Source organism: Oncorhynchus mykiss, chromosome 30, assembly GCF_057628025.1.
Source record: "Oncorhynchus mykiss isolate SJ-2025 chromosome 30, ASM5762802v1, whole genome shotgun sequence".
Classification (NCBI taxonomy): domain Eukaryota; kingdom Metazoa; phylum Chordata; class Actinopteri; order Salmoniformes; family Salmonidae; genus Oncorhynchus; species Oncorhynchus mykiss.
Window position 1 is genome coordinate 27,112,507 of NC_143051.1, and position 21,448 is coordinate 27,133,954.

At 42.6% G+C, this 21,448-nt stretch overlaps 2 protein-coding genes across 6 annotated transcripts in view; one reads left to right on the forward strand and one right to left on the reverse strand.

Moving 5' to 3' along the window:
* LOC110488195 (uncharacterized) overlaps positions 1 to 14,214 on the forward strand; it is a 71,612-nt gene extending 57,398 nt beyond the window's left edge. For all 4 annotated transcript variants that reach the window (XM_036970931.2, XM_090227450.1, XM_036970932.2 and 1 more), the window contains 25 exons: positions 2,930 to 3,034; positions 3,855 to 3,899; positions 4,414 to 4,491; positions 4,591 to 4,626; positions 4,749 to 4,847; positions 5,058 to 5,093; positions 5,200 to 5,313; positions 5,781 to 5,834; positions 6,007 to 6,114; positions 6,250 to 6,303; positions 6,491 to 6,544; positions 6,762 to 6,815; positions 6,968 to 7,021; positions 7,277 to 7,321; positions 7,868 to 7,921; positions 8,018 to 8,071; positions 8,255 to 8,308; positions 8,718 to 8,789; positions 9,541 to 9,576; positions 9,803 to 9,847; positions 9,939 to 10,118; positions 10,277 to 10,343; positions 10,470 to 10,652; positions 10,913 to 10,990; positions 11,211 to 14,214. In XM_036970931.2, coding sequence (XP_036826826.2) covers positions 2,930 to 3,034; positions 3,855 to 3,899; positions 4,414 to 4,491; positions 4,591 to 4,626; positions 4,749 to 4,847; positions 5,058 to 5,093; positions 5,200 to 5,313; positions 5,781 to 5,834; positions 6,007 to 6,114; positions 6,250 to 6,303; positions 6,491 to 6,544; positions 6,762 to 6,815; positions 6,968 to 7,021; positions 7,277 to 7,321; positions 7,868 to 7,921; positions 8,018 to 8,071; positions 8,255 to 8,308; positions 8,718 to 8,789; positions 9,541 to 9,576; positions 9,803 to 9,847; positions 9,939 to 10,118; positions 10,277 to 10,343; positions 10,470 to 10,652; positions 10,913 to 10,990; positions 11,211 to 11,404 — 1,953 coding nt within the window. In that variant the 3' untranslated portion in view covers positions 11,405 to 14,214. The remainder of the gene's footprint in view (positions 1 to 2,929; positions 3,035 to 3,854; positions 3,900 to 4,413; positions 4,492 to 4,590; positions 4,627 to 4,748; positions 4,848 to 5,057; positions 5,094 to 5,199; positions 5,314 to 5,780; positions 5,835 to 6,006; positions 6,115 to 6,249; positions 6,304 to 6,490; positions 6,545 to 6,761; positions 6,816 to 6,967; positions 7,022 to 7,276; positions 7,322 to 7,867; positions 7,922 to 8,017; positions 8,072 to 8,254; positions 8,309 to 8,717; positions 8,790 to 9,540; positions 9,577 to 9,802; positions 9,848 to 9,938; positions 10,119 to 10,276; positions 10,344 to 10,469; positions 10,653 to 10,912; positions 10,991 to 11,210) is intronic.
* Positions 14,215 to 15,116: 902 nt separating this feature from the next.
* LOC110488196 (uncharacterized) overlaps positions 15,117 to 21,448 on the reverse strand; it is a 36,227-nt gene continuing 29,895 nt past the window's right edge. For both annotated transcript variants that reach the window (XM_021560306.3, XM_021560305.3), the window contains 18 exons: positions 20,397 to 20,450; positions 20,245 to 20,298; positions 20,025 to 20,078; positions 19,882 to 19,935; positions 19,630 to 19,683; positions 19,472 to 19,525; positions 19,025 to 19,069; positions 18,794 to 18,847; positions 18,620 to 18,673; positions 18,247 to 18,372; positions 18,108 to 18,143; positions 17,958 to 18,002; positions 17,824 to 17,856; positions 17,547 to 17,693; positions 17,351 to 17,405; positions 17,049 to 17,243; positions 16,367 to 16,453; positions 15,117 to 16,154 (listed from right to left, as the gene is read on the reverse strand). In XM_021560306.3, coding sequence (XP_021415981.1) covers positions 15,946 to 16,154; positions 16,367 to 16,453; positions 17,049 to 17,243; positions 17,351 to 17,405; positions 17,547 to 17,693; positions 17,824 to 17,856; positions 17,958 to 18,002; positions 18,108 to 18,143; positions 18,247 to 18,372; positions 18,620 to 18,673; positions 18,794 to 18,847; positions 19,025 to 19,069; positions 19,472 to 19,525; positions 19,630 to 19,683; positions 19,882 to 19,935; positions 20,025 to 20,078; positions 20,245 to 20,298; positions 20,397 to 20,450 — 1,410 coding nt within the window. In that variant the 3' untranslated portion in view covers positions 15,117 to 15,945. The remainder of the gene's footprint in view (positions 16,155 to 16,366; positions 16,454 to 17,048; positions 17,244 to 17,350; positions 17,406 to 17,546; positions 17,694 to 17,823; positions 17,857 to 17,957; positions 18,003 to 18,107; positions 18,144 to 18,246; positions 18,373 to 18,619; positions 18,674 to 18,793; positions 18,848 to 19,024; positions 19,070 to 19,471; positions 19,526 to 19,629; positions 19,684 to 19,881; positions 19,936 to 20,024; positions 20,079 to 20,244; positions 20,299 to 20,396; positions 20,451 to 21,448) is intronic.

A 21,448-nucleotide genomic window follows, 5' to 3' on the forward strand; every position in this document is an offset into this window, starting at 1 on the left:
TCTAGGAACATCATATTGTAACTCATGTGTTCTAGGAACATCATATTGTAACTTCATGTGTTCTAGGAACATCATATTGTAACTCATGTGTTCTAGGAACATCATATTGTAACTCATGTGTTCTAAGGACATCATATTGTAACTCATGTGTTCTAAGGACATCATATTGTAACTGATGTGTTCTAAGGACATCATATTGTAACTCATGTGTTCTAGGAACATCATAATGTAACTCGTATCTCATGTGTTCTAGGGACATCATATTGTAACTCATGTGTTCTAGAAATATCATATTGTAACTCATATCGCATGTGTTCTAGGGACATCATATTGTAACTCATGTGTTCTAGGGACATCATATTGTAACTCATGTGTTCTAGGAACATCATATTGTAACTCATGTGTTTTTAGGAACATCATATTGTAACTTCATGTGTTCTAGGAACATCAAATTGTAACTCATGTGTGCTAGGAACATCATATTGTAACTCATGTGTTCTAGGAATATCATAGTGTAACTCGTATCTCATGTGTTCTAAGGACATCATATTGTAACTCATGTGTTCTAGGAACATCATAATGTAACTCGTATCTCATGTGTTCTAGGGACATCATATTGTAACTCATGTGTTCTAGGAACAACATATTGTAACTTGTAACTCACGTGTTCTGTGGACATCATATTGTAACTCATGTGTTCTAGGAACATCATATTGTAACTCATGTGTTCTAGGGACATCATAATGTAACTCATGTGTTCTAGGGACATCATATTGTAACTCATGTGTTCTAAGGACATCATATTGTAACTCATGTGTTCTAGGAATATCATATTGTAACTCATATCGCATGTGTTCTAGGGACATCATATTGTAACTCATGTGTTCTAGGGACATCATATTGTAACTCATGTGTTCTAGGAACATCATATTGTAACTCATGTGTTATAGGAATATCATATTGTAACTCATATCGCATGTGTTCTAGGGACATCATATTGTAACTCGTAACTCATGTGTTCTGTGGACATCATATTGTAACTTCATGTGTTCTAGGAACATCATATTGTAACTCATGTGTTCTAGGAACATTATATTGTAACTCATGTGTTCTAGGGACATCATATTGTAACTCATGTGTTCTAGGGACATCATATTGTAATTCGTAACTCATGTGTTCTAGGAACATCATATTGTAACTCATGTGTTCTAGGGACATCATATTGTTACTCATGTTTTCTAGGAACATCATATTGTAACATGTGTTCTAGGGACATCATATTGTAACTCATGTGTTCTAAGGACATCATATTGTAACTCATTTGTTCTAGGAATATCATAGTGTAACTCGTATCTCATGTTTTCTAAGGACATCATATTGTAACTCATGTGTTCTAAGGACATCATATTGTAACTCATGTGTTCTAAGGACATCATATTGTAACTCATGTGTTCTAGGAACATCATAATGTAACTCGTATCTCATGTGTTCTAGGGACATCATATTGTAACTCATGTGTTCTAGGAACAACATATTGTAACTTGTAACTCACGTGTTCTGTGGACATCACATTGTAACTCATGTGTTCTAGAAATATCATATTGTAACTCATATCGCATGTGTTCTAGGGACATCATATTGTAACTCATGTGTTCTAGGGACATCATATTGTAACTCATGTGTTCTAGGGTCATCATATTGTAACTCATGTGTTCTAGGGTCATCATATTGTAACTTCATGTGTTCTGTGGACATCATATTATAACTCATGTGTTCTAGGAACATCATATTGTAACTTATGTGTTCTGTGGACATCATATTGTAACTCATGTGTTCTAGGAACAACATATTTTAACTTGTGTGTTCTAGGAACAACATATTTTAACTTGTGTGTTCTAGGAACAACATATTTTAACTCGTGTGTTCTAGGGACATCATATTGTAACTTCATGTGTTCTCGGAACATCATATTGTAACTCATGTGTTCTAGGGACATCATATTGTAACTCATGTGTTCTAGGGACATCATATTGTAACTCATGTGTTCTAGAAATATCATATTGTAACTCATATCGCATGTGTTCTAGGGACATCATATTGTAACTCATGTGTTCTAGGGACATCAAATTGTAACTCATGTGTTCTAGAAATATCATATTGTAACTCATATCGCATGTGTTCTAGGGACATCATATTGTAACTCATGTGTTCTAGGGACATCATATTGTAACTCATGTGTTCTAGGAACAACATATTGTAACTCGTAACTCACGTGTTCTGTGGACATCATATTGTAACTCATGTGTTCTAGAAATATCATATTGTAACTCATATCGCATGTGTTCTAGGGACATCATATTGTAACTCATGTGTTCTAGGGACATCATATTGTAACTCATGTGTTCTAGGAACAACATATTGTAACTCGTAACTCACGTGTTCTGTGGACATCATATTGTAACTCATGTGTTCTAGAAATATCATATTGTAACTCATATCGCATGTGTTCTAGGGACATCATATTGTAACTCATGTGTTTTAGGCACATCATATTGTAACTTATGTGTTCTGTGGACATCATATTGTAACTCATGTGTTCTAGGAACAACATATTTTAACTTGTGTGTTCTAGGAACAACATATTTTAACTTGTGTGTTCTAGGGACATCACATTGTTTCTCATGTGTTCTAGGGACATCATATTTTAACGCGTGTTCTAGGGACATCATATTTTAACTCGTAATTCATGTGTTCTAGGGACATCATATTTTAACTTGTGTGTTCTAGGGACATCATATTGTAACTCATGTGTTCTAGGGACATCATATTTTAACTCGTGTGTTCTAGGGACTTCATTTTCTAACTCGTGTGTTCTAGGGACATCATATTGTAACTTGCGCTCTATGAATGACTATGCTATGTGTTCCAGGGAGATTTGGGGAAGGAGGGTCGTGCTGGCCCCCCAGGTCCCCCTGGAGATGCAGGCATACAAGGACCCCCTGGCCTGCCAGGGAAGGGCAAAGACGGACAGAACGTAAGACACAGAAACATCACTCTTCATAAGACATTCAAACCTCGTTCGTTGTTACGGCTAGCAGTTTCTCCTGTCCGTGTCACCACTATAACCAAGGTCAAGAGTTTAGCCTGGTCTCGTGCCGTAGTGAGGGAAATATCCTGACTGCAGAGTTAACACACATCTATCTTGACTCTAAGAAATATGAACCAGAGTTTGTTGGCACTTATGCAATCAGGCAATTAAAACCTCAGGCTCTGGAGTTTCAAATGAAAAGCCCTTCACATCCTGTACGGGTATTGGCTGCACATGTACATAAATCAACATGCATTTAAATACAACCATATTAAAATATGACTGGTTATGTTAGTACCGTACAGCCCACATTATACAGTTATGCCAGTGATTTGACCTGGAACCTGTTTACTCATTTTCTAAACCACAGGCCATATGGTGATAGTGCTGAGAAAGCAAACAAAGAGCACATACCCAGTTTGTGCTTTTATCACATGAAACTAATGAAGGAACCCAGCAGGACGGTGTACAGGTGCTGGGTGTGTGTGGTTTATAACAGTTCCATTTTACTACTGTCAGCTGCTGGCCCATAACCCATAACCCTAGCCTCAAAAGTATTGTACAAGGAATATAGGGGCACATAACAGTCATGCCTACAGCAGTATGTTACACTAGTTGACTATTCTCCACTGTTAAAGTGGTTTCTGTTACCGTAGTCCAGGGAGGTGCAGGACCACATATCCTGCGATAAGACTTTAAATGCTTAGTGTTTGATTTGACCAGCCAGCGGGCTCATAATAGTGTTATGTGTGATATTATATTACAGGGTGACCCTGGGCAGCGGGGAATTGAAGGACCTCCCGGACAGAAGGTAACTCATTTTTTAAGTTGGGTTGGGGGAGGAGGGGTAGGGAGAAACACAGTGCTTTGAAGCCAGATTCTATCTGGTGACAAAGCAAAAAATGAGTATTCTCTAGCATAGGAAGAAAATGATTCATTTTGGTTGCCCTAAAGCAATTTTCTTTGACACAATGATTTAACAACAACTTTTTGAGGAGCAGGAGAGAGAATTCTGTTGTCGTTAAATCATCCGCCCTGGTCACCTTCATGATTGCCACACTGAATACTGAAACTTCTAATTGGATTCTCTGTTAGAAATAAACACACGTTGATGTATCTTGCCTGAGCACCGAAGACCTGCAGAGATCAACAACCACTCTGCTCAGCACAGCAGAACTCTCTGAGCCAAGCGTTACGATATTACAGTAATGTCATTAGAAAGTATTGGCTATTGCATTAACAGGACACAGTGTACCCTAGATGGAAGGTGAACAAGGTTCTGTTTGTGTCTTACTGCATGGTAACCAAGGTTCTGTCTGTTCCAGGGCCAACCCGGATCCCAGGGACTTCAGGGGGTTCCAGGGGACAGGGGTCCACCAGGAGAAGGCAAAGTCGGACCCCCGGTAGAGAGAGAGAGACACACACACACACTCACACACACACAGGCACATTATTTTGAACATGAGAACTGAGAACTGATGTATCATATGTATCTTTTACAGGGACCTTCAGGGCCCAATGGTGCAGTTGGATCACCGGTAAAAACCATTTTTGACATTTTGTCATAATTATGCTCAGCCTTAGTGTGACAAAGTGAAAACGTAAACTGAGTAATGTTCAAATAAAAGTTCAACTGACTGCTGTTTGTTTCCTGGTTCAGGGCATGAGAGGTCTGCCAGGCGTCGCAGGTACACAGGGACCTGCAGGACACCATGGTTTACCAGGACGACCAGGAGAGAAGGGATCCCCAGGAGAGCCAGTGAGTTGACCAGTACAGTAAATGGGGTCGGAAACGTCCCAAAACCACAGCAAACTGAGACCAAATATTGCACCTTCACTATACCGTACCTTCTTTGTCACGGCACTGACGTGATGGCTCACCAATGGGGATGTATTCAAATGCATGATGTGATTATCAGTGTATCAGTCCAATCAACCTTTGCATAATAATGGACGCAATCTCTTTCAGGGAGCAGCAGCAGACTTGTCAGATTTGAATCTGAAGGTAAGGAGGAGAGCCCCATTACCACAGTACTGTTGCCTCTATCTTGTTAAATCATCCTGACACGGACATATTCTTTCATCGCTAAGTGTTTCTCCTTGTCCTTCAGGACGTGTGTTCAGACTGCCCGGCCGGACCCCTGGGACAGCCTGGTCTCCCAGGGACACCAGGAGACAAGGGACCTGCCGGACCTCCAGGGAAGAACGGACAGGACGGGTACCAAGTAAGGACAAAGTCATAGTACCATGCTATTCCATCTGTTGTCTGATAAAGGTATCCCTTACTGGGAGATGCACATCCTGAATCATTCTGATCCTTTCCATGCCGCTTCTTCATGCTCGAAACACTGCAAAGGGGACTTATAACTTCATAGAAGTAGTATGCCTCAGACAGCAGCCTAGGAGAATAGCGAGGAGTCTCCTGTATCCATCACACTGTGTTTGACTGGAGTGGTGGGAAGCTAACAGCCTGGCTCTCAGCATCGTTAGGCTTCCTGGGGGGGGGGGGGGGGGGGTGGTGCAGTGAATGATCAGGACCTGGAGACAGGGCTGCAGATGGTCTTTTTAGAGAGCCAGAGATGGGGAGGGGGAGGGGGGGGGGGCGAAAGACAAACAGACCAGAAAGAGAGATGTAGAGAGAGAGCCTTTAGTTGCCCAGAGACTGATGGTGTCTCTGTCATTATCATTACAGGGCCAAGCAGGCCCGACCGGACCCACTGGACCCCCTGGTGCCAACGGAGAGAAGGCAAGTCCTCCTCAACCACACCCGCTTATCAACCACACACATTCATCTTCCATAGAATATGAATTATCGAGTTGAAGACCTGAAAACATCCTGTGGTTTGTGTGTGTTATGTCACCTGCTGTACAACACAGTGGCCAGAGGTGACATGTATCATTTGTTCTTCGTTCCACAGGGTGTGAAAGGTGATGGAGGACCCCAAGGAGGACCTGGAGACAAAGGAGAAACGGGTCACACCGGACCCCCTGGCCACCCCGGTGCTGCTGGCATCATGGGGAATCCTGTGAGTACCTGTACCTGCCTGGTGGTGCTAACAGAACCTACCATTAACCCATCTGTCAGCCTGCTCTTTTTACTATTTAGTATCGCCAGTAGAATGAATGTTCTTTCTGACTCCTCCCTCTTCGTCTCTCTGTAGGGTAACGACGGTCAACCCGGCCCCATCGGTCCCCCAGGAGCCCCTGGAGAAAAAGTCAGGATGTTGTCCATATGTTTTATTTCCAGACAGCATATTACACTACCGGCCTCGTCCCACTGGCTGGCCATATAGGTCAACTGGGATGAGTGTTGTGGCAGAGGACATTAATCGTCATAGTGCTGTTGTTGATTTATCATGGTTGAAACTGTGGAACTGTCTTGTGTTTGTTTTGTCTCTGCAGGGAAAGGAGGGGATGAAGGGAATCCAGGGGCCACCAGGTCTACCAGGCTTAATGGTGAGAAACCATGTTGATCAAGTTGTGTGAAGGACTCGAAATGACCTGCTAAAAACTTCAAATAGTATTGGTGTGATAGTAACAATTCCACTATAAACTCGCTTTCAATCTGTCCATGAAAACACATATGTCATTTATGGAGTGGAATGTGAATAAACAGTTTGAAACCCAAGGCTGACAACAAAAATACTAAATGCTGAATAACCTTGTTCCACAGGGTCAAATGGGTAAAATTGGCAAAGATGGCCGACCAGGAGAACAAGGAGAACCTGTGAGTACACATGATATGGCCTGACTATATTCCCAGGATATTCTGTATGTTCTGTATATTCTGTTTTTTATACATGGCACACTATGGGTCCCCTTCATATTGACCTGCACATCATTCCCTTGGCGTGTAATCTAATTCTGTTGTAATTTCAGGGTAAACAAGGAGATACAGGACCACCAGGACAACCAGGTCTCAGGGGAATGCCTGTAAGTAACTAGGTCCCGTGTGGCTCAGTTGATAGAGCATGGCACATGCAACACCAAGGTTGTGGGTTCGATTCCCATGGGGGACCAGTACGAACAAAATCACTCTGAATTAGAGTGTCTGCTAAAATGTTAAAAAAAATTGAATGTAACAAAGTCTGTGGGAATGATTATTTAAGACTGTGGCTAATGGAGATATCATTTCACTTGTATGAAAACATTGGTGGTGTATTCATGTTGGTCATTCTTTCCACACAGGGCTTCAAGGGTCACAGAGGAGAGCCTGGACAACCAGGTTCAAAGGTCAGCCCATTGACTCCCATGTCACAATTCTCAACACATTAGATGACTAGGAGGCTGTAATGTGGTGAATATGAACGTTAGACATATGTCTTCCCTGGTCTGTCAAGTTCAAATCATCTCACTCTCGAAATTGTGACATATGCCTACTCTCATTAAATCTCTCTCAGCTCGAGGATACAATATCTGCCACAGCAGTGTGGTCAATAGCGCGTCTCAATATAGTGTGACCTATTATTGCGTGACCAATAGCATGCCTCATTACTGAGACATTACTCACATCCCCTCTAGCCTGTTCTCTGACAGAGAACAGGCTAGAGGGGATGTGAGATGGACCGCCAACTTCCTTATGCCATCGCCAATAACACGTCTCTTAAGACAGAGGCTTTTGTTACATAGACTGCTGTCTACCTCCACGTTAACCTATGGATTTTATAGACCACATTGGATGTATAAAAGTGTCTCGCCTTGACCCCAGACTCGAAAGAGAGGCCAACTGTGAATGGATTGGTTGCGTTGATGAATATGTTTCTGTCTTCGACCAATCAGGGTGAAGATGGAAAGGAAGGACGTAACGGACCGGAGGGTAAACCTGGCCAAGACGTGAGTGAGAACACTAATATAACAAATCATAACTCTGCAATTATCAACACACCGGGGATGTCTTAATAATACATGCGTTGTGTTTGTTTGTTGAAGGGTAATAGTGGACCTCCTGGGCCAGAAGGCCTGGCTGGCCGGAGAGGGGAGAATGTAAGTCACCTTTATGTTATACTGCCTTTATCTGCTGACACCAGATTCATCACGATGACAACCTATCTAATAGAAAGGGACACTAATGTCTCTCTCTCTCTCTCCCCCACTTTCTCTCTCTCTCTCCCTATTTTCCTCTCTCTCTCCAACCCTCGCTCCATCTACCTCTGTCTCTCTCTCAAGGGTAAACCTGGTGAACCAGGACCTTCAGGAAAGCCAGGAGCCCCTGGTACTCCAGTGAGTGATCATTGATTTATATACAGCAGTAAATGCTCTTAACATTGCAGACATTGTAGTCGTTGCTTCTGTGAAAGCAGAAACATGCACATGCGGTGAAATGCTGTTTGTATTTAGCGAAGACAGCAGCTTCCTCTACCCTGTATCTGGTACTCTACAGCCAGCCCCACCAAGCCCTTGTAAATATGAATATTAATCGCTTGCAGATGTTTCATCTCCCACCGCAAGATCTTTTATGAGAGTTACCTCCAAGCGTAGCAACGTTCACAAGAACTTCAGATAGCTAAACATTATGTTAATGTCACCAAATCTCTTATAACGAGTGGGGCTGCATCTGTGTTCCAACTACAGTACGACTACAGTATGACCACGCCATGTGAAAGACCCCATGTTTCTGTGTATATTACAGGGTCAGGCTGGAGCCAAGGGAGACCCTGGGAACCCAGGATTACCAGGCTTTAGTGGTCCCAAGGGACCGTCGGTAAGTAGGTATTCCTGCTCCTTTTTAATGTAAACATTATCACTTGGGTTCTAAGCTACTGTTGCCAGCGGTGTAAAGTAACTAAGTAAGAATACTTTAAACTACTCCTTAAGTAGTTTTTGGGGGTATCTGTACTTTACTATTTTATATTTTTGACAACTTTTACTTTTACTCCACTACATTCTTAAATAAAAGATGTACATTTTAAAATTTTTACACCCAAAAGTTGTCGTTACATTTCAAATGCTCAGGCAGGACAGCAATATGGTTAAATTCACGCATCTGTCAATATAACGCATTGTCATCCCTACTGCCACTGATCTTGCGGACTCACGAAACACAAACAGTGAGTTTGTAAATGGTGTCAGAGTGCTGGAGTGTCCTCCTGGCTATCCATAAATTAATTAAAAATTGTGCCATCTGGTTTCCATATTATAAGGAATTTGATGTATAGCATTTACTTTTACTCAAGTATGAAATTTGCGTACTTTTCCCACCCCTACTTAAGTACATTTAAAACCAGATACTTTACTCAAGTAATATTTTACTGGGTGACTTTCACTTATACTTGAGTAATTTTCTATTAATCTTTACTTTTACTCTTTGCCTCCTAGTCCTACCACTCATGTTGGAACAGTCTGAGTTGATGTTCTGCCATAAGAAGATTGGAAGTTGTGATGCAAGCGTTTCTGATTTGATCAAACGTATTTCTATATAAATGTCTCAGCCTTCGATCTGTCTGTCTATCTAGGGTCCTGCTGGTCCGGTCGGCCCAGAGGGGAAACAGGTAAGAACCATTGGTTAAGGTTCTTGTAAGTAAGCATTTCACGGCGCATGTGACAAATAACATATCATTTGATTTGATTGATTGGTTTGTTGCTAGATTTTTTTGGAGACATATTTCAATTTTGATCAGCTACTTTTAGTGTCTTTACAATGGATATAATGTGGGACGTGGATTGGGCGAAGTCTCGCTCACAGCATATTATATCAACTCTTTATCTGTTTCACAGGGTATGTCTGGCAGAGCAGGAGAACGTGGAGTCAAAGGAGAGAGGGTGAGTTCATACAGGACACCTGCCCAACCAATGACCTTAAACAACATTGTTGATATTGTCTCTGAGTGAGTTTTGTTGGATGTCTTTGTAGGGCGACTCAGGTGGGAAGGGAGATAAGGGACCTGTTGGAGATCCAGGTATGCCTGGTAACCAGGGGCTCCCAGGTCGTAAGGGCCACACAGGGATGATGGGTATGTCCGGGCCCCCAGGAGAGGTGGGTCTTACAGGGCCTCAGGGAACACCTGGAAACCCCGGACAACCAGGACCACGGGTGAGTAGTGATTTGAATACTTGCACTTTACAGAATACTCTCAGAATACCCTGGCATTTTACAGAATACTCTGGTTCAATCTCAGTCACATTGCTATAGAAAATAGTGCAGACATCTACAACTCGATGACCTAAACATGCTCATTTCTCCTTCCACAGGGAGAGTCACCATCACTGGAAACAATGAGAAGGCTGATCCAGGAGGAACTAGCGAAAGCGCTAGATGGTGAGACTGGATTATTGTTAGGAACAATGGGACATTAGTGCAATCTGCAATGTATGCAAAGTTCGTTTGACCTCAAATGAGCTGTGCAAGTCATAATCGTGTGTGTCCTTGTGTTAACCCCTCCAGCCAAAATGGCGTACCTGATGGCCCAGATCCAGCCGGCCCATGTGAAGAGCACGGCAGGTCGGCCAGGACCTCCAGGCCCCTCGGGGAAAGAAGGGAGCGACGGTCGCCCCGGACCACCAGGGGAGCCTGGCATGCCTGGGCAGAACGGAGGAGACGGCATGAGGGGACCCATGGGTCCTAAAGGTAACTGATCCCAAGTCCCATTGTTTTTGGTCATGCTTCCTATATTTATTGGTTCAGATAAACACACTGTGAGAGCATAATATTAGAGTGAAATATTGTCAAAACACTACATGAGAGGTTTCAGGTTTCCAACTCAGAAAACACGTTTGCTACCCATTGATATTAGTCACCTTTGGTGGTCTTTGAGTTATTTTTGATTCAGACACTGTCTTTAAGAACATCATTGTGAGTGTTGTGTCTGTCGTCTCTGTGACATCCAGGTGAGAGAGGATCCAGAGGAGACAAGGGAGAAAACGGAGTTGGACAGAGAGGAGAGACTGGACCATCAGGTCCTATAGGTACAGTAAATCTATTACAGCAATATATCAATATAATGTCTCTATTACTACAGTATCATTCTAAATGGATGATTGTTTGCATCCATCTTGAGATCCTTTGTTGCTAAACTATGAGCTATCCAGCATGAGTGGGGTGAGTGACTGGCATTTGAACTTCCTAAGAAAGCAGCAGTTGCTTCATTGTGACTCTTTGCCATTCACTTGCTATTCCACCTCCCAGGACCAGCAGGTATGCCAGGCTATGGTAAGGACGGGCAGCCCGGGGCGGCTGGAGCTCAGGGAGAACCAGGGAACCCTGGTCCCCATGGCCAGGCAGGCCCCAGTGGATCCCCAGGGCAGTGTGACCCCTCCCAGTGTGCCTACTATGCTAGCCTGGGAGCACGACCCCACACCAAGAACGTCAAGGGGAATTAAAGAGACAGAAACACACAGAAGGTGCGTCCGATATGGCAACATCTAAAGGGAATAGGATGCCACGTTGGACGCAGCCAGAGAGCTACAGGACCCTACCCAAGTCCAGATATTTATGAACTGGGATGTGTCAGGATGAACCAAGAACTTTTCTTTCTATTACGATGTTTCTTCTCGGTGTGGAGGGATCTCAAGAGAAGTGTGCTGCTTTTTTTTTGGGGGGGGGGGGGGGGGGGGGGGGGGGGTTGAGGGGCGTCTAATATTTGGTAATGTCATCATCAAGAATTACACAACTTGTTCAATTTAGACGGACTGCCGTTGTTCTTATCCGGCTCGAAGGACCATGTAAAAGACCACCGACTACAGTCATGCTTACTGGGCTATGATGTGGCAGCACGGAACCAGGCCTGGGCCCAAATAGTATTTGTTTTCGCTTGTTTGAACTTGCCTCACACAATGGAACCTATGGAATAGTCCCCAAAAGTGCAAACCTGGCCTATCAGCACTTTAGGCAGGCTCAATCAAATGCTCACAACTATTTCAAAGAAAACGAAAACTATTGGTACCCGGGTCTGGTAAAAGATGGAGCCCCAGTTACAGAACGGCCATTTAACTGACTCCAAATGATGTTGTCAGTCTCCCAGCGTACACAGTTGTCAGCCTGGAATGGGTTTAGCATTAGATTTAACGTCAGCCCATTTGTCAGTGTCCACATCATTGATCCAGAGATAGGCATCTCCTCTGGAGTCAACTGGTAATTATCCAGTCAACGATTTTATCTACTTTGCTTTTATTGATGGGAAGGAAGATTAGCCTTGGGGGGGGGGGGGGGGGTGACTAAGGCACAATCTAAAATAACAATACTGAGTTTCATGGAAGGATCTTTAATGAGCATGTGGATGGAGGTGAAAAACTTCATGCTTTGTTTTGTTTTGCCTTGCCTGTACGCTGATGATAGTGCAATTGTCTTGAATAATGACAGCCAGGCCACCAGTACTGGTCAGGGTGAATACTGAGCTCTTAGATTATCTGGGTATCTTACAAGAATGTCCACCATATTACAAACTAAGATACTGTGTCAATAACAAAAACATTTGTGACAGCTTTAATTGTCTATTTGTATGATGTTCATTGTTCCTCCAAAGGGAATCAAACCTCATGAATGCATGTAAGGCTGTCAAGTAGACAAAACCCATAAGACTCTTTCAAAATGAAATGTAAAACTTTAAAAGGAAAACTACATTTCCCCTTTCGTTTCTCAATAAGTGTCTCTGGTGATTCCACAGTCAGGCTGTAAACAGCCTGGAGAGAGAAGGTACTAAAATCACAGCCTTTGTTCCAGTCGTTCCTCAAAAGTGACTTGTTTCCTGGTTTCACGCCACGTTCTCTTCCTCCTGCTTATTAGTCTGTCGGGGACACTGACTCAAATAAAGACATTGTTTTAACTAATAAGTGCTTGACAAAATGAGTTCGTTCTTCCCTGTGTTGTATATTCTGATTGGTAAGGTCAGTGAGTATTCTGTCTGAAGGATGTTCCTCACTCAACCCCCATCGGACCAATTATACCTTCTCTAAAACTCACAAGACTGATCGAGCGAGAGAGAGTCAGTAAAAAAATACAATAGATAGCCCACTGCTCACTCTAGGGGAATTGTTTTGGCTTGAAAAAGGCGAAGAAATGTAACGCATCAACGTTCAGGTTACGAAATGTTAATCAGGTCACCAATGAAGTCAAATAGATATATTGTCTTTTAGTCTTTACTTATGGATGTGAGCCTGGATCCAGCATTTATTTCTAGAACACCCACAGTGTTCCAGAACACAAGCCAACACCAAGTGTTCCAGAACACTAGCCAACACCCACAGTGTTCCAGAACACAAGCCAACACCAAGTGTTCCAGAACACAAGGCAACACCCACAGTGTTCGAGAATACAAGCCAACACCAACAGTGTTCCTGAACACAAGCCAACACCCACAGTGTTCCAGAACACAAGCCAACACCCACAGTGTTCCAGAACACAAGCCAACACCAACAGTGTTCCCGAACCCAGGCCAACACCCAGTGTTCCAGAACGCATGCCAACACCCACAGTGAAAGCACTGCTTGGCCTACACCCACAGTAAAAGCACTGCTTGGCCAACTGCACCTCAGGTCATTTCATTGAAGGACATCCAAAGAGCTCTCCTGAATATTTATAGCTAAACATATGTTACGTATTGTACTGCAGCCTATCAAACTATGCCTCATGATCCATAGCAGTCAAAGAGACTGATGCACTCTTCAATGACTTGCATACACTTTCCCACCACATCACAGTGGAGATGTGTGGACTTGGTTTTGAATTAGGTGTCAGAATGACACAGGAGCTATACTACAGTAACATAATGGTTTTGTAATTGGAAAATGCTTTTTAGCCCATTGACATGAACCTCAGAATGTCGGCTGTTTGATTCCAGTGCTCCGCAAAGCAAATATTGCAGAAGGTTCTAGTTTTATAATTATTGGCTTGGCTTGCTTTTTAATTTCATATACATTTGTGATTATTCAAAACAACCAACTGTATGCAATTGATTTAGTTTTTTTGTTCATTATACTGTTAAATGATTTACAGTTTGAAGTACCTGTAGCCTACCATATGTGGAATGTTAAACATGGTTTCACAGTGGTGACCCTTAACCGTGTTTATCCTAACAAACTGGTGCTAAAACATCCTTCATTACTGGCTGGTATATTTGTAAGTATTGGAAAGGTATATTATGTACTGTATCATGTTGTAATAAATACCGGAACAGATCCCTTTTTATAGAAAAGGCATTTCCTTTCCTTTGTGAGTACTGTCATCTTCCTGTGTGCAGGTATGAATTTCATTCTCAATTGTTAGGTTTCCTACTTTACCAGTAAACCCTGCAGGCACTTGACAAGATCATGCCTTCTATTGAATGTCAATAGCAACTTCTACAGACCCATTAAAATGAACAGAAATCACTCAGTTTTACATTTTCTCCCAGTATCATTTGCATAGCAAGCACGATTGGCACTTCTGTAAAATATTTAACCAGTTTGTACTGCTTATTAGAATTTTAATTTTGCTGAAATGATCCATTGTGGAACTTTAGCATGTTAGTATTTTATGGACAATCTACTATTCTATGGGATGCCAGTAGATCCATGATTAGACCTATGAAGACAAATAGATGCTGTTGAGGAAGAGAGAAGGGGGTTAAAGAGGAGGGGGAGGGGGGAGGATGGGGAGGCTAGTTCCAGCCTGCAGCAGCCCAATCTCCTGGTTACAGCCAACAGCCAGCCTTATAAAGGTCATATTGACTCAATAAATTAATCCCTGGTGTATAGACTCAGAGAATGGGATGTTGACTCTCCTCTCTCAGTAACTAGGCAACAGTGGACCAGACGACCCTGCGACGTCTGTAACAAAGACTGACCAAACTGGTCTCTTGGTGGTCTTGGTCCGTCCCCTGGCTGCAACAGCTTCAACAGACAGTACTCTCTTTGGTAATCGTGATGCCACAAAACAGCTCTCAAATGTTAAAGTCTTGAAGCTGTATAGCATGTTGGTATTCTGTGAATGCCTGTTATACCCGGATCGAAGGACCAACATAAAACATGGACTAATGGTTTGTTCTAAAATGCTTCACTAAAGGTAAAGCTAGCTGTATTTACATTCATAAAAACAACTCACCGGTCTAACATGAAATATTTCCCAGACTAATCAGTTTATTACATTGTTAGAAAACAAAACAGGGAAAAACATATACTGTCTAACATAGATTATCCTATGATCAAATGACTGAATGAAAACATGAACTACCAATATCAGTTTATGGCTCGTGACGGTAGTAGACTTCTTCTGTCATTGTTTATTGATCAACATTGAAAATGAATGATTCCAAAGCAAAGTTTGCAGTTTTGTTATTTGTGAAAGGCTGAGCTTCGTACTGTACATTGTGCTGGAGAGGACGTTTTTGATGACAAGGAATTAAACAGTACACGCATAGAAGAAAAAGGCACAGTATTTACCTTTGTATTACTTGAAAACCAACATAGTGCCCTGTTTGTCTGCCCCACATACAGTATGTCTGTTGAGTGATAGAGTAAAGCTTGAAGCTGTGGATATAAATTGAACAGCATGAATTGAACAATATGGTCATTTTACAAGTTTGTCTAGTTTTGTATTGGTCTTTGGGGCAGCTCTTGGGCCATGATGGGCCACTCGTCAGCTGAAAGGCTAGCTTAAAATCAATAGCAGCTGTCTTAGAAAGCACAACATCAGATAAGCTCTCTCTACAAAAAAATTATGCATCAGTCTAAAAGATGAAGCTTGAAAAGTATCTATACAGTATTCCAAATTACATTTGCCTTGTCTCTGTTTCCCGTTGTGTTTTTCTTTGGTTCTGTGGTGCGATGATGGAGACGTAAAGACTCCCATGTATTACCCCTGGGAACTGGGTACCTCATGTCTCTCTTGCTGCTGCTAGAGATGGAATGTATTCCTGGAATGTGTTCTGAGCTCCTGTTTGTGTTCCTCACGGCCCCTTCCTGTAGCTGGAGGATTTCTTCCCCCCATTCATCATGTAGAGAGGTGGGGGCCTGCCTATACAGTCTGAGGGGTCACAATAGCCTGGGGCTCCTGTAGCTCCCCTGGGACCAGAGGCACCTGGGCTACCATTAACACCGTCTTTACCGGGAGGTCCATCTTTACCGTCCTTCCCAATGCCAGGGCTGCCAGCCACACCTGCGAGAGAGACAAAGGATTAGGGAGATGACGAAAACAGGTACTGAACAACATCCACTCATGTCAATGTGTGACCGACTGGGTTCGCACCCAGGTCTCTTGAGCTACACAAGACTGTGTTAGCCTGCTGAGATAAAGCCTTCGCATAAACTTGAAGAGCTAAAGTCTTCAGGTCTTAGGCAAGAAAATAATGGAGTGAGGGGTGGTGTTACCTTGTGGGCCTGGTTCGCCTGGACTTCCTGGGGTTCCCACTCCCTTTTCTCCCTTATGTCCTGTATCCCCCTTTACACCAGTGTCACCTACAGAGAAGAGGAAGACATTTCCTTTCACATGTTTTACATTGACTGTCTGAAATGGGCTATTATCCCCACAGGAGGTGTCTGTATGCCTGCGTGTGTGTGTGTGTGTGTGTGTGGTGTGTGTGTGGTGTGTGTGTGTGTGTGTGTGTGTGTACGGGTGCGGGTGCGTGCGTGTGTACAACAGGGATGCAATTAAAGGGATTTGGCAGAGAGTGCTTTAAGTGCTGTGTTGTCTGATTCAGTGCTGGATGTGCAAGCTTTTTCAGAGCACTAAGCTACAGTACTGTGGACACAATGGAGCTGGTCGGCCAGACAATGCTGTGTTTCTCTAAAAGGTTTAATTAAGAAATACATTGCAGTACATTAGTACGGCTGTAGACCGTCTACAGAAACACACTATAATGGACAAATAGAAGGTCATTATACCAGCGTGCCAGCGTGAGTCTATACTTTTCTAGTTGTAGTTTCTATGTTCTCCACTGTACACAATGAAATGGCCATTTTCAAGATGGTCCAATTATTCCATTTGAATGATCAGTTCTTCATACATTTCACCTTTTATCTAGTAAGTTATTGATGCATTATTCCCCATTACCTTGTTTTCCAGGTGTACCTGGTAACCCAAAGTATCCATGTGGTCCCTTCATTCCCATCAGTCCTCTGGGGCCTGGATCTCCTACAGTCCCTGCTGGGCCCGGGGGACCTGGAGGGCCCGGCAGTCCTGCCATTCCAGGGGCCCCGATCGCTGCTGGTTTCTTCTGTACCTCCTTCTTAAACTCTGCCAAGTGTTCTAGATGGAGAGAATGATTAAAATGTCCATTTGACAAAGCACCCTACTGTACATGGCAGACTGCCTTGAGCTACAAATGTTACAGTGTGTACACAATCTTCACGTACCTTCAACAATTGCTGAGCATAGTTCGCGAAGTTTGATATCATTCACTTTAGGACCCTATTGGATTTGAAAGTGGAAAAAGTATATGAATTAACACTAAAACATTTATATGTCACTCCATTCCAAAAAGTATTCCAGAGGATTATTTAGTACTTGTGTTGTACAGTCTTCGTTCACTTCATGGAAGAAGGTACTTACAGGTAGGCCCCTAGGCCCAGGTGATCCAGTTAACCCTCTCTCTCCCTCCAGTCCATTGGTTCCCTGGGGACCGGTCAAACCTTCATGACCTGGCTGCCCTGGTCTACCATCTTCCCCGGTATATCCCTTCATGCCCTTCTCTCCAACCTAGAGGCGAGTGGACAATGCAACATGACTTCAATGTTAACTGTATACCATAACAGATTCAATTATTCCACCCATCAATCAATCAATCAATCAATCAGTCAATCAATTGATTTGTAACATTGTTCTGTACCTCTCCTTTGATTCCAGGAACACCAGGAGAACCCTATAGAAACAACAATAGATTAAATAAGGACCATTGTAGTTATTACAAATACTGGGGAATACTAAAGCTAGATCAAATGTATCTCTCAGTAGAACATATACCTGGTCTCCCTTGACTCCAGAATCACCTATAAGACCTGGATCACCCTGTGGACAGCAGTAAGATTGTCAATACAGCTACTGTGTCTTGCAAACGCATACTGTATCATCATTGACATGATATATGGTATTGACGTGAATCCATAGACTTACTTCACTTCCCTTTGGGCCAACGGGACCAATAGGACCCTAGGAACAAGATATTAGAGGCACAAATTAGAAGACATTCAAACCCCTTCATTTACAAACAGACAACTATTACCAAAACAGTAAGCTACACATCAGAACTTACCTGGTCTCCCTTATATCCAGTGTGACCTTTCAGTCCTTTTTCACCAGTGTCACCTTTGTCCCCTTTGTCACCTTGGATGCCTGTATCACCTGTGACCCCCACTGGTCCCTGCTTTCCTGTCTCACCCTGAGGAGAGTGATGCAGGATAAAGGAAATGTTACTAAAGATACTCTGGTGTATCTGTCTGGTGGGTTTATGTGAGGTTAGCTATCAGCTCATTGTTACCGTCAGACAGGGGTTGTTATTGAAGAGCAGTATGCTTGACAATCCTAGTTTAATATATGAATAAGAAATGACTACTGGCATGTATATTTAATAACCAATTATTATAAGCAGTTGAACTATAATCAAATGTTACATATGGTCAACTTACAGAAGCTCCCTTGTCTCCTGGTTGTCCATCTTCTCCTGCTGGTCCAGTTGCCCCCTAAACAACCACGACAGTCTTATTAAGCATCTTCAGCAGCGTCAGTAGAATATGGATCCACAGTCATGGCTAGCAGTGTTGAGTGATAGTAAACCCTGAAGTGTGAAATTTGATACTCACTGTCTTCCCAGGAACTCCGATTGGTCCTACTGGTCCGTCATCTCCTGTATCGCCCTGTACAAAAAACATACTATTTTACAATAGACAAACACAAGGAATTAAACTGTACCCAAGACAGGCCTGCACCCACACAGTCACAGGCAGACACACAGTCACACACACACACACACACACAGTCACACACACACACACACAGTCACACACACACACACACAAACACACAGACTTCACCTTGGCACCTCCAGCTCCAACTAGCCCCTGTTTTCCTGGTAACCCCTAGAGAAACGACACAGGATATCCTCAGAATACTGTACAGTATATTGTTATTTTTGAAAGCACTACGACATTAGGGATAGACTACTTCCTTGTTGTGTTGTTTCTGTTGATTCTGTTTTCCCTGCCATGTCCTCTGACCTGTATAACCTTGCAGCCAGACAGGCTATGATGGGAAGGTTGTGGTTTTATTGGATTTTCCTTCCGCTTGGCTGTTTGCGTCTAAATGATTTATTAATCTGGTCTGCGGTGTGGTTTGACTGGGAGAGAACCACTCTATTGATTTTCACAGCTTTTGCTTTCTTTTAAATACCAGCAAAACCTTGTAAGGTCATCTAATCTACAACGATGTTTGTAAATGAGTAATATTCCAAGACAAATGTCCCAGATTAATATTACACTCACTGGAATTCCGACGATACCCCTGACTCCAACAGTCCCGGGAACGCCAGGCTCTCCCTGTTGGAAAGATGACAGGGATGTTTATAGGATAAACGGTTGATTTCTTGACAGATCTTGTAAGACTGTATATATTCTATAGTAGTCATAAAGTGTAGACTAACTTTAGCTCCATCCACTCCAGGGAGTCCATCCATGCCGTCTTCCCCAGGAGTACCCTGTAATCACAGTTCATCATTGATCACAACAACAACACCACTCCGCATCATAATCACACTCATCAGAGATAAGATGTTGCAAAATGTTAATTATTCATGGGAATCTAACTATACAACTAACAATACAAAAGGATCTCACGTGCATCTGATAACTTATTGGAAAGGTCATTGTTTATGTTGTATTGTTTGTTTACTCACAGTGTCTCCCTTTGCTCCAACAGGACCCTGATCTCCTTGAGGACCGATCGCTCCCTAAGAAAACACACATGCAATGAACCATGAAACAATTTTAGGCAAACAAAAAGAAAAACCTCTAGAGGTAGAAGAGAGGAAACACTCACATCATCACCTTTATCTCCCTCCAGACCCTGACGTCCACGACTGCCCTCCACACCCTAAAAGAAGACAAGTGGTCAGTCACTACAGTACATAACGGAAGACATTTTGGAAAACACTTTTCAGCCCTAGGTGATGTCAACCACCGTCTGTCCTTCAGTTCGCCTAAGAACATTGAAAATGGCAGTTATAATTGACTGAGTTAATGAAATGAGTAGTGCTTACAGGAGATCCCGGTGGTCCGGTGGGTCCTGGGATGCCGTTGAAACCAGGGGGACCCTGAGTGGAGCGGACAACACAGATGGTGAGTTGAAGACTTTAAACACTTGAGTAAAACGTCAATAAGACGTGCAGTAAATATGGTTTTAAACCCTTACCCTGTCTCCTTTCTCTCCAAGAGTACCAGGAAAACCAATTGGACCTCTTTGTCCCTGGAATGTATTACAGACGTTAAAAGGAATTATATTTCATATGATTCACAGTGGTGCGCAGCAAACACATTCATCAATTATAAATGGCTGGTTGTATGAGCAATTTCCACTTGAAGCAAGAAATCCTATGTACCATCTTTGAATGCGCAAGATACACATTTTGCGCTTAAGGCAGAAATCCTATGTAACATGTCGGTATGCTCATTATCTATGTTCAGCTTGGAACAGAAAAACAGAAGTATAAAAGTGACAAAGCAAGAGACATTGGGATTTTCATTATCAGACAGTGAGGTAGAATAGATCATCCAATATGTGTTGGTACAGTTGAAGTTGGAAGTTTACATACACCTTAGCCAAATACATATAAACTCAGTTTTTCACAATTCCTGACATTAAATCTGTAATGGCTCTCGTGGTTTGAAGAAGGAGACCAAGGTGCAGCGTGGTAGGTGTTCATGATTTTGAATAAACTGAACACCGCAACAAAATAACAAAGTAGATAAAAACGAAAGCACACAGTTCTGTCAGGCAACAAAACAGCTAAAACCCAAATGGAAAATGACAACCTATATATGATCCCCAATCAGAGACAACGATAGACAGCTGCCTCTGATTGGGAACCACACGAGGCAAAACAACAAAGAAATCGAAAACATAGATTCTCCCATCCGAGTCACACCCTGACCTAAACAAACATAGAGAATAAATAAGGATCTCTAAGGTCAGGGCATGACAAAATCCTAGTAAAAAACTCCCTGTCTTAGGCCTGTTAGGATCACCACTTTATTTTAAGAATGTGAAATGTCAGAATAATAGTAGAGAATTATTTATTTCAGCTTTTATTTATTTCATCACATTCCCAGTGGGTTAGAAGTTTACATACACTCAATTAGTATTTGGTAGCATTGCCTTTAAATGGTTTATCTTGGGTCAAATGTTTCAGGTAGCCTTCCACAAGCTCCCCACGGTAAGTGGACCCATTTGCGACCAAGCTTTAA